The sequence below is a fragment of the Scyliorhinus torazame genome, chromosome 25 (assembly GCF_047496885.1).
Source record: "Scyliorhinus torazame isolate Kashiwa2021f chromosome 25, sScyTor2.1, whole genome shotgun sequence".
NCBI lineage: Eukaryota > Metazoa > Chordata > Chondrichthyes > Carcharhiniformes > Scyliorhinidae > Scyliorhinus > Scyliorhinus torazame.
The window spans coordinates 14827830-14839881 of NC_092731.1; the positions used below are offsets into that span (position 1 = coordinate 14827830).

Consider the following 12052-nt stretch of genomic DNA (forward strand, 5'->3'; position numbering starts at 1 on the left):
ACACCCCGAGGGAACGTAGGAACAATTCACCGATATCACTGCATCTTTCCTCAAATAAGGGGATCAAAACTGTGCACAATACACCAGGTGTGATCTCACCAATGCCTTGTATTGTTGCAACAACACTTCCTTACCCTTATACTCAATTCCTTTTGCTATAAATGCCAACATTCTATTTGCTTTCCTTATTATCTGCTGCACCTACATGCTCGTTTCTGTGACGCATGCACCAGGATACCCAGGTCCCTCTGCATCGGAGCACCCCCCAGTTTGGGTTGAGTTTTGGTGGAACAGGCCAAAGACAGAAACACGAGCGTGAGCAGCAAGATGCTGAGTTGAAACGGCAAGCGACAGGAAGGCCGGGGTCACGCCCCCCTCGGGCCTGCTCCGCCATTCCAACAGATTGTAGCTGATCATCTATCTCTCCGCCGTTCTCCCTCGCCCATCCTCACATCCCTTGGTGAAAGCAAATGACTGCAGACGCTGGAACCTGAAGCGAAAGCAGAAAATGCTGGGCAATCTCAGCAGGTCTGACAGCGTCTGCGGAGAGAGAACGGGAGCTAACGTTCCGAGTCCGGGTGACGCTTTGCCAAAAACTGCGACGAATAGATCATCCCGAAAGATTTTCCAGCATTTCCTGTTTTTTTTTGGTCCCATATCCCTCGATGTCGTGAGTGTCCAGAAATGTAGCGGTTTCTGTCTTGGACAAGCTCAATGAATGAGCTTCCACGGCCTTCTAGGGTAGCGAATACCAAAGATTCACCACCCTCTGAGTGAAGAATCTCCTCATCTCGGTCTTAAATGGGCGACTTAAGACGCATCAATGGAGTTGAGATAACAAGTGAAGAACTACAAAGTTATTGCTATTTTATTATGATAAATGCAACTTGTACATAATCCTGTTGCAATCAGAAATGAGGTAGAGCGGAGAGGGGCACAGGTTCGTAGGTGGAGAGTTAATTCAGTCGTTGTATCTCAATGAAATGCCGTTGATGTGCGGACAACTTGGCGCCCATCTACGCGAGTTTACGAATAGCCCAACTGGCTGCCTATTGAGAGAAGTAGAAAAATAGTATCAACAGCACGAAAATGAAGCCAGTTGGGCCCTCGTATACATGGAGACAGAAGTCCTGCTTTTATATAGAGTTATATAAAGTCTACACGGAAACAGGCCCTTCGGCCCAACTTGTCTATGCTAGAGTTTATTCGCTTCATGAGCCTCCTCCCACGGGGCGGCACGGTGGCGCAGCGGTTAGCGCTGCTACCTCGCGGCGCCGAGGACCCGGGTTCAATCCCAGCCCCGGGTCACTCTCCGTGTGTAGTTTGCACATTCTCCCCGTGTCTGCGTGGGTCTCACCCCCACAGCCCAAAGATGAGTGGGTGGATTGGCTATGCTAAATTGCCCCTTAATTGGAAAAAGAGAATTGGGTACTCTAAATGTATTTTTTTTTAATGAACCTCCTCCTACCCTAGTTCATCTCACCTTGTCAATCTGTTCCTTTCCACCTTGTGGACTTATCCAACTTCCCTTTAACCGCATTGATGCTGCTCATTTCAACCGTTACCTGTGGATGTGGGGTTTTACATCTTTACCAGTCTGTGAGTAAGAGCTTCAAGCTGGGGCGAAGAGCCTGTTTCCATGCTGTAAACATCTATGACAACATCTAGGACGTTTCTCCTGAACCCCATTCTCTCAAATAAAACCTCATTCTTCTCTCGCCTAGATTGGGCGCAAGGCGGGCGAAGCACATGCTCACACCCGTTTACCGAGCTCATTTTTCTAGGAGCAGGTCGCTGCCCTGAAACCAGAGGCTAAAGCTTGAGGGGCGCCACTGCAACACGCTTGGCTGACCAGGGGCCTCTCCTGCTCTTGCGCTGCCCGTTCGTCTGTCATCGGCGTGTTTACAGGTTGACAATCGATCTCCTTGGTCGCTTTCTACAAAGAAACATACACAGAAAATAGAAGCAGGAGGAGGCCATTCAGCCCTTTGAGGCTGCTCCGCCATTCATTGCGATCATGGTTGATCATCAAGTTCAATACCCTGTTCCCACCTTCCCCCCATATTCCTTGATCTCTTTATCCCCAAGAGCTATATCTAAGTCCTTCTTGAAATTACACAACATTTTGGCCTCAACTACTCTCTGTGTTAGCAAATTCCACAGATTCACCACTCTCTGGGTGAAGAAATTTCTCCTCACCTCAGTCCTAAAAGGTTTACCCCTTATCCTCAAACTATTACCCCTAGTTCTGGACTCCCCCACCGTCAGGAACATTCTTTCTGAATCTACCCTATCTATTCCTGTTAGAATTTTTTTTTTAACAAACAAATATCAATTACAATAACAGTGCCAATAACAGTGCCTCTCTCGCAAATAGACCCGCCTATTCTTCCCCCCTACTCTACACTCCTGTTAGAGTTCTACAAGTTTCAATGAGATCCCCTCTCACTCTTGTAAACTCCAATGACAAAAATCCTAACCGATTTAGTCTCTCCTCATACGTCAGTCCCGCCATCCCAGGAATCAGCCTGGTAAGCTTTCGCTGTACTCCCTCCATAGCAAGAACATCCTTCCTTAGATAAGGACACCAAAACTGCCCACAATACTCCAGGTGTGGCCTCCATAACACCGTGTACAATTGCAACAAAACATCCTTATTCCTATAACAAAAAAATTAATTTAGCGTACCCAATTATTTCTTTTTCCATTAAGGGGCAATTTAGCGTGACCAATCCACCTACCCTGCACATCTTTGAGCTGTGGGGGGTGAGACCCACGCAGACACGGGGAGAATGTGTAAATTCCACACGATCAGTGACCCGGGTCCGGGATCGAACTCGGGTCCTCGGCACTGTGATGCAGCAGTGCTAACCACTGTGCCACCATGCCGCCTCACATCCCTATCCCTATACTCCAATCCTCTCGCTATGAAGGCCAACATACCATTTGCCTTCTTTACTGCCTGCTGTACCTGCGCGCTTACTTTCAGCGACTGATGCACGAGGACACTAAGGTCTCGCTGAGTATCCACCTCTCAATTTACACCCATTCAAATAATAATCTGCCTTCCTATTTTTGCTACCGAAGAGGAAAACCTCAGATTTATCCACATTATACTGCATCTGGCATGCATGTGCCCACTCACTCAGCCTGCCTAAATCTCGCTGAATAATCTCTGCATCCTCCTCACAGCTCACCCTCCCACCCAACTTTGTATCATCTGCAAATTTAGAGATAATATATTTAGTTCCTCGTCCAAATCATTCATATATAATGTGAACAGTTGGGGTCCTAGCACAGATCCCTGTGGTACCCCACCCTTCACTGCCTGTCAATTGGAAAAAGACCCATTTATCCCACTCTTTGCTTACTGTCTGCTAATAATAATCTTTATTATTATCACAAGTAGGCTTACATTAACACTGCAATGAAGTTACTGTGAAAATCCCCTCATCGCCACATTCCGCCGCCTGTTCGGGTACACAGAGGGAGAATTCAGAATGTCCAATTCACCTAACAAGCACGTCTTTCAGGACTGTGGGAGGAAACCGGAGCACCCGGAGGAAACCCACGCAGACACGGGGAGAACATGCAGACTCCGCACAGACAGTGATCCAAGCCGGGAGTCGAACCTGGGACCCTGGCGCTGTAAAGCAACAGTGCTAACCACTGTGCTACCGTGCCGCGGGTTGTCTTGTTCAGGTTGTAAGGGTTCATATACATACTCATTTTCCAGTGGATCCGGCACCTTCCAGGCGGATAAACCTTCCATATTGGGGAACTTCAACAGCCGCTGAATTTCATCCGCGTCCCTCTTCAAAACTTAAAACAAGGGCAATGAATAGCAAAAAAGGGATATGTTAAAACACACAATTCTCCGATTATTCCTCCTTCTTGCGCTTAACCGATCCACTTCTGACAGCTCGATTGAATCCACCTTCACCTCCCTCTCAGACAGTGTGTCTCAGATCAGAGAGACCCACTGGGACTTAGTGTCCCCTACCCCTGGGCCAGAGATTCTGGGTTCGGAGTCCCCACCACAACCTGCAGGCCATGGCAGGAACATAAGAACATAACATAAGAACTAGGAGCAGGAGTCGGCCATCTGGCCCCTCGAGCCTGCTCCGCCATTCAATGAGATCATGGCTGATCCTTGTGGACTCAGCTCCACTTTCCGGCCCGAACACCATAACCCTTTTTTCCTTTCTTCTTCAAAAAACTATCTATCTTTATCTTGAAAACGTTTAATGAAGGAGCCTCAACTGCTTCACTGGGCAGGGACTTCCATAGATTCACAACCCTTTGGGTGAAGGAGTTCCTCATAAGCTCAGTCCTAAATCTACTTCCCTTTATTTTGAGGCTATGCCCCCTAGTTCTGCTTTCACCTGACAGTGGAACCAACCTGCCCGCATCTATCCTATCTATTCCCTTCATAATTTTATATGTTTCTATAAGATCACCCCTCATCCTTCGAAATTCCAACGAGTACAGTCCCAGTCTACTCAACCTCTCCTCGTAATCCGACCCCTTCAGCTCTGGGATTAACCCAGTGAATCTCCTCTGCACACCCTCCAGCGCCAGTACGTCCTTTCCCAGGTAAGGAGACCAAAACTGAACACCATACTCTAGGTGTGGCCTGGCACGGGAACGTTCCTGACACGGCTGATAATCGACTCGCTCGTCCCAGAGGGTAAAAGGGTCAGAAGGACGTGCTACATTCCGCTGCGCCTTTTAAAAAATTAATTTAGAGTACCCAATTCATTTTTTCCCAATTAAGGGGAAATTTAGCGCGTTCAATCCGCCTACCCTGCACATCTCTGGGTTGTGGGGGCGAAACCCACGCAGACACGGGGAGAATGTGCAAACTCCACACGGACAGTGACCCAGAGCCGGGATCGAACCTGGGACCTCGGCGCCGTGAGGCAGCAGTGCTAACCGCGCTGCCCATCCGCCTGCACCTTCTGACAAAGATCTCAAACCTGTACCCGGCCATTGCTGCCACTCACCCTGCGTGGACTCCAAAAAGTATTTTTTATTCTTGTCCAACAGGTCTGTTTTCCGTAACCGCCTTTTGCTGTCAATGCAGCTCATGGGGTAGGCTCCTGGCTCCCTCTTCTCCAGGTTCATTTGGCCAACGGACAATCCACTGGCCAACTCGTCGGGAGAGATGACGTTGAACATACGATACCTCGGCACGTTTTTGTAGCCCATTCCCTTCCAGCTGGTGAGCGACAACTTTGGGTGACTCCTCTCCTTACCGCCAAAGTAAAACTTGAGCTTGTCTTCGCCTGGGGCGTAGGGCATGGGTTCACTCCTCATCTTCCGAAGGCTCGGAAAGCTAATCATCGTCGCCTGAGGAATTCTCCTGATGATCGGAAGGCTCACTCGATATCTTGAACTTCCTTTGTAAAACCTTAAATGTGATAAATGACGGTAAATGGCGATGTGCCAAGTAGCGGAAAGGGACGTTGTGAAGGGTTGCTTTACGCTTAACCTAATCAACCTTAAACCAAGATCCTCTTTTCCCGCTTGCATCACGGGAATGAAAAATCCCGCAGACACTATTTTGAAGGAAAGCAAATTACTGCGGATGCTGGAATCTGAAACACAAGAGAAAATGCTGGAAAATCTCAGCAGGTCTGGCAGCATCTGTGGGGAGAGAAAAGGGCTAACGTTTAGAGTCCAGGTGACCCTTTGACAAAGGGTCATCTGGACTCGAAACGTTAGCTCTTTTCTCTCCCCACAGATGCTGCCAGACCTGCTGAGATTTTCCAGCGTTTTCTCTTGTGTTTCACTATTTTGAAGAAGAACAGGGGCCTTGTTCCCGGTGGCCTGGTCGTTATTTATCCCTCAATCAACATCACTGAAAGGGGGTGGTTAGCGCGGCTGCCTCACGGCAACGAGGGTCCAGGTTCGTTCCCGGTTCTGGGTCACTGTCCGTGTGGAGTTTGCATATTCTCCCCGTGTATGCGTGGGTTTCGCCCCCACAACCCAAAAGATGGAATGCACTGCCTGCGGAAGTAGTTGAGTCGGAAACATTAGGGACCTTCAAGCAGCTATTGGATAGGTACATGGATTACGGTAAAATGATATAGTGTAGATTTATTTGTTCTTAAGGGCAGCACGGTAGCATTGTGGATAGCACAATTGCTTCACAGCTCCAGGGTCCCAGGTTCGATTCCGGCTTGGGTCACTGTCAGTGCGGAGTCTGCACGTCCTCCCCATGTCTGCGTGGGTTTCCTCCGGGTGCTCCGGTTTCCTCCCACAGTACAAAGATGTGCAGGTTAGGTGAATTGGCCAATGATAAATTGCCCTTAAAGTCCAAAATTGCCCTTGGTGTTGGGTGGAGGTGTTGAGTTTGGGTAGGGTGCTCTTTCCAAGAGCCGGTGCAGACTCAAAGGGCCGAATGGCCTCCTTCTGCACTGTAAATTCAATGATAATCCATGATTAATCTAGGACAAAGGTTCGGCACAACATCGTGGGCCGAAGGGCCTGTTCTGTGCTGTATTTTCTATGTTCTATGTGCAGGGTAGGTGGATTGGCCGCGCTAAATTGCCCCTTAATTGGAAAAAAATGAATTGGGTATACTAAATTCATTTTAAAAATGTCAAAACTGCTATTGATAGATTTTCGTTAGGAGAGGTTATTTATTCTGGGCTGAGCAATGTAGCTGGGGTAATTAGGATTTTAAGATTACAATCAGCCATGATCTAGGACATAGAGTGCAGAAGGAGGCCATTCGGCCCATCGAGTCTGCACCGACCCACTTAAGCCCTCACTTCCACCCTATCCCCGTAATCCAATAACCCCTCCTACCCTTTTTGGTCACTAAGGGCAATTAATCATGGCCAATCCGCCTAACCTGCACATCTTTGGACTGTGGGAGGAAACCGGAGCACCCGGAGGAAACCCACGCACACACGGGGGAGAACGCGCAGACTCCGCACAGACAGTGACCCAGCAGGGAATCGAACCTGAGGCCCTGGAGCTGTGAAGCCACAGTGCTAGCCACTTGTGCTGCCGTGCAGCCCTATCTAATTGAAGGTCGAGGACAGGCTGAAGATGCTGAATGGCCCCTTGTTCCTAATCAGCGGAGCCCTGAGGGATCTAGTGCTCTTACCGCTGCGTAGGCTGCAGGAGGTCCACTCGCTTCCTTAAAGCCGGCAGCTCTTCTTGACCCAGCCACCAGTCAGACATGTCGGTCAGTCTGACAGCCTATGAGAACAACAGTGGCGGGGCTGTCGCAGGGTGCCTGTCATGCATCTTGTTGCCAAAGGAGCCCAGGGGTACAGGAAAGTCCCTCTCCCTGTAACGTTGGGAAATTAGTAGAAAAATTAGCATTTCATCGAGAGACCCTAAGGCAATTTGTATCATAGAAATTACACGCTGTGACACCTGAATGTACTTTCACAGTGTTAAAGGTGTTGAAGAAATGTTGTTCTGCGTTATATATGCTACAGATGACACAGCATCCCATTTTGTACAGAGAGGGCGTGAATTTCCGTGCTCCTAGCAGTGACCCACCTTTGGCCAGTGGAGGTATCTGATTGCTGCTGTCAATAGGATTTCCTGCCTCCCTCCACCAGGAAACGCACAATGGGAGTTCACCATCGGCAGGACTGGAAGATCCCTCTGGCGAGCACGGACGGAATAATCCGGCCATATTTGTTAAAAACATAATTTTTCCAATTAAGGGCAATTTAGCGTGGGGCCAATCCACCTGCCCTGCACATCTTTTTGGGTTGTGGGGGCGAGACCCATGCAGACACGGTGGGGGGGGGGGGAATGTGCAAACTCCACACGGACTGTGACCCAGAGACGAGATCCCTGGCGCCCGTGAGGCAGCAGTGCTAACCCGGGATCGAACCCGGGTCCCCGGGCGCCCGTGAGGCAGCAGTGCTAACCACTGCGCCACCGTGCCGCCCCGATTCTGGTCGTATTGACCGATTCCTTTTTGGAAGCCATAATTGAATGTCTCCACCGCACTCTCAGGCAGCGAATTCCAGATCCGAGCTACTCAGTTTACGGAAAGGATTTCGCCATTGCTCCTGTTCCCGACCATCTGCTCTGTCCACCAGACTTCCTTGACGATTTTGAAAACCTCTATCAAATCTCCCCAGGACCCCCTTTTTTCCAAGGAAGTGACCCAAGCTTCTTCAAATCAGGGGGGTTGCACGAGAGGCCCAGGATTATGAGTGGCGCAGAGATCGCAAGTGGATGGCGCGGCTGGCGGAGGGAGATAGGGAGGGAGGGGGAGGTGTGCGAGGCCATGGAGGGATTTGGAAACGGGGGTGAAAGTTTTAAAAGCTGAGGCGCTGCTGGAGGAGGAGTCAGTATAGAACTGTGAGCTCAGGAGGCGAAGGAGAACTTAAATTGGTGCAAGTTGAGATAGGGGCGGCAGAAATTCGGATGGGTGGCAGTTAAGGGGGAGTACAGATTGGGAGTGCATTGGAATAGGCGAGTCCTGAGGTAACAGAGCCAAGGCACGAATGAGGGTTTCACAACCAGCTTAATTGAACCGTAGATAGTGGGAGAGCTGGTATAGAGACGTGGTCAACACATATGCTAAGGGGCGATATAATGTATAGAACTAACATAGTTAATGTATGGAGCTAGTGTAGAGACATGACCAACTTATACTGAAGGGAATCAAATACCCGTTTTACCAATCTCTACAAATCATTTGAAATCTTGGAAACTCCTTGCTAAAATATTCAGTGTTTTACTCACTCACGGTCATCAGTCGACTGGTGTCTAATATTCCCTGTGTGGTCGCCTGAATGCCCTGCCCCGCCCCCAGCCTAGTTGTCAGGTTTGTCATTATTACCCTGTCCCCCTGTCATGTTTTTCCAGTGACATCATAATCACTTGAGTGGGGCAGCACAGTGGCGCAGTGGGTTAGCCCTGCTGCCTCACGGCGCCGAGGTCTCAGGTTCGATCCCGGCTCTGGGTCACTGTCCGTGTGGAGTTTGCACATTCTCCCCGTCTTTGCGTGGGTTTCGCCCCCACTACCCAAAAGATGTGCAGGCTAGGTGGATTGGCCGCGCTAAATTGCCCCTTAATTGGAAAAAATGAATTGGGTACTCTAAATTTATTTTAAAAATAAAAATAATCACTTGAGTGAATCTTCATCAAAATGTTTCATTCGCTGTAAAACACTGATCTGAAACAAGGGCCCAATATCCTCCTCCTCGCTCTGAGGGATTTGCTTGTTTCAGTTCGTGTCAGTGTTGGCTCTGTGGGCAGCACAGAGCGTGGAAGGTATCAGCTTGGGGTGGGATATTCCCGACTGAATCACGGTCCTCATGCCGACATCAAGTTCGGGATTGCCGGTCGAGAAGAAGCCGCCTTCCGGGTGCCCCGACGAATTAAGTATTGGGTGCGGGTTGGTGAAATGGGAGGCCTAATCGGAGGGCTCGCAGTGGGGTCTGGTTGGTGATGTGTTAAGTAAGTTGGTTCAACGTTGACTGCAACTGGATGCAGTGAAACTAGAAACAGGCTTCTGACACAGGAGATGGTCCAACACTGTTTGATTGAACTTCCTGATTGCTGTACATAGTCTGCTGTGAGTTGACACTCTATCAATCTAACTGATAATCTCCTACTGGCTTGAGCAGACTAACTCTCTGCCTCATGGTGATAGTGCTCACTGGCTTGTGCACTCTTACTATCTCAGTGCCTGTGTCCTGTAGAGAGAGGGAGAGTCTTAATGCCCTGTGTGCTTTATAGTGATGGTGTCCTGTCTGGTGATTGGTTGTCATGTGTCGTGTGTGTTCATTGGTTATCCTGTGTGTCAATCACTGCCTGTCTGCATCTCATTATATACATGAGTGGAGATTATGACAGTTGGCAGCCCCACTGGGAGAGTTGGGCGCTGCGGAGACCACGAGCGCGCTTCAAAGTGCCCCTTGAGAAGGTGGTGGTGACCCGCCTTCTTGAGCCGCGGCAGTCTGTGTGGTGTTGGTACACCCACTGTGCTGTTAGGGAGGGAGTTCCAGGATTCAGACCCAGTGACAGTGAAGGAACGGCTGATCTATTTCCAAGCCAGGGTGGTGAGTGATGGTCACTGTCCGTGTGGAGTTTGCACATTCTCCCCGTGTCTGCGTGGGTCTCGCCCCCACAACCCAAAGATGTGCAGGGTAGGTGGATTGGCCAGGCTAAATTGCCCCTTAATTGGGAAAAAATAATTGGGTACTCTAAATTTGTTTAAAATAAAGATGGTGAGTGGCTTGGAGGGGAACTTCCAGGTGGTGGGATTCCTTGTGTCTGCCACCCTGGTCCCCCCCCCCCCCCCCCCCCCCCCCCCCCGCCCCCCCCCCCCCCCCCGACCGTTATAAATAGATTCCCCCAGGCAGCGTGGTGGCGCAGTGGTTAGCACTGCTGCCTCACGGCGCCGAGGTCCCAGGTTCGATCCCGGCTCTGGGTCACTGTCCGTGTGGAGTTTGCACTTTCTCCCCGTGTCTGCGTGGGTCTCGCCCCCACAACCCAAAGATGTGCAGGGTAGGTGGATTGGCCAGGCTAAATTGCCCCTTAATTGGGAAAAAAATGAAAAATTGCATTAAATCACCTCTTAACCTTCTACGTTCCAGGGAATACCGCCATAGTTTGTGTAATCTCTCCTTGTAGCTTTATCGCTGGAGTCCCCGGGTATCGGTCTGGTAAATGTACACAGGTGTGATGCCCAGAGCTGAGCACAGTACTCCAGGTGTTGTCTAACCTGGACTTCGTATAACTGAAGCATAACTTGTAACTACTTGTGTGGTATCTTTCTACATTCAACACTGACCAGAGATTGATCCACGCACGGATCTGCTGGTGGATATATATTTTTTAAAAATTTATTCTTTTAAAATAAATTTAGAGTCCCCAGTCATTTATTTTCCAATTAAGGGGCAATTTAGCGTGGCCAATCCACCTAGCTTGCCCATCTTTGGGTTGTGGGGGCGAAACCCACGCAGACACGGGGAGAATGTGCAAACTCCACACGGGCAGTGACCCAGAGCCGGGATTGAACCTGGGACCTGGGCGCTGTGAGGCAGTAGGGCTAACCCACTGCGCCACCATGCCGCCCTTATTTATTTTTAAATTCATTTATGGGATGTGGGCTTCGCTGGCTAGGTCAGAATTTATTGCCCATCCTTAACTGTCTTTAGGAAGGTGGTGGGTGAGCCGCCTTCTTGAGCCGTTGCAGTCCCTGTGGTGTAGGTACACCCACTGTGCTGTTAGGGAGGGAGTTCCAGAATTTTGACCCAGCGACAGTGAAGGAACGGCCGATATATTTCCAAGTCGGGATGGTGTGGGGCTTGGAGGGGAACCTCCGGGTGGTGGGGTTCCCCATGTGCCTGCTGCCGTGGTTCTGGATGGTATAGGGTGTGGGGTTGGAAGGTGTCAACAGTGAGTCAGTCCATTTGGGACCCAGATGCTAATTTAGTACTGCTCAGTTGGCCAGCATGCTGGATTTCTGATTTGCAGAACGGATGATAAATTGAAAAGCAGGATGCTGGAAATCTGAAATGAAAACAGAAAATTGCGGGGAAAAACGCAGCAGGTCAGGCAGCATCTGTGGCAGGAGAAAGTGTAAACAGGCAGGGAGGGGTTTCCAATCCTGTGACTGCCCGCCTGCAGTCAACTGATCTTAGTGCTCGTGCGTGAGGATTCCCATTCCTCCCGCAATGATTCCCATGGAGGCCGGGGCCGGAAGATCCCACCCAACGTTTCAGAACTGGGAAAAGTTAGAAATCTTGCATTTGAAAATGAAAATCGCTTATTGTCACAAGTAGGCTTCAAATGAAGTTACTGTGAAAAGACCCTAGTCGCCACATTCCGGTGCCTGTTCGGGGAGGCTGGTGCGGGAATTGAACCGTGCTGCTGGCCTGCCTTGGCCTGCTTTAAAAGCCAGCGATTTAGCCCAGTGTGCTAAACCAGCTTTTGAGCAAGTGATCGATGGGAACAAGGTCACGGGGGCGCAGTGGTTAGCACTGGTGCCTCACAGCGCTAGGGACCCGGGTTCGATTCCGGCCTCGGGTCACTGTGCGGAGTTTGCACGTCCTCC

At 49.9% G+C, this 12052-nt stretch overlaps 1 protein-coding gene across 1 annotated transcript; it reads right to left on the bottom strand.

The window, feature by feature from the left end:
- Positions 1–846: 846 nt before the first annotated feature.
- On the bottom strand, positions 847–7300 carry LOC140402520 (uncharacterized). The gene is made up of 4 exons (XM_072490380.1): positions 7121–7300; positions 5007–5413; positions 3726–3822; positions 847–1049 (listed from the first exon to the last, which is right to left on the bottom strand). The coding sequence occupies exons 1-4, from the start codon at positions 7195–7197 to the stop codon at positions 962–964; spliced, it is 669 nt and encodes a 222-aa protein (XP_072346481.1). The 5' UTR covers positions 7198–7300; the 3' UTR covers positions 847–961.
- Between the last annotated feature and the right edge of the window lie 4752 nt (positions 7301–12052).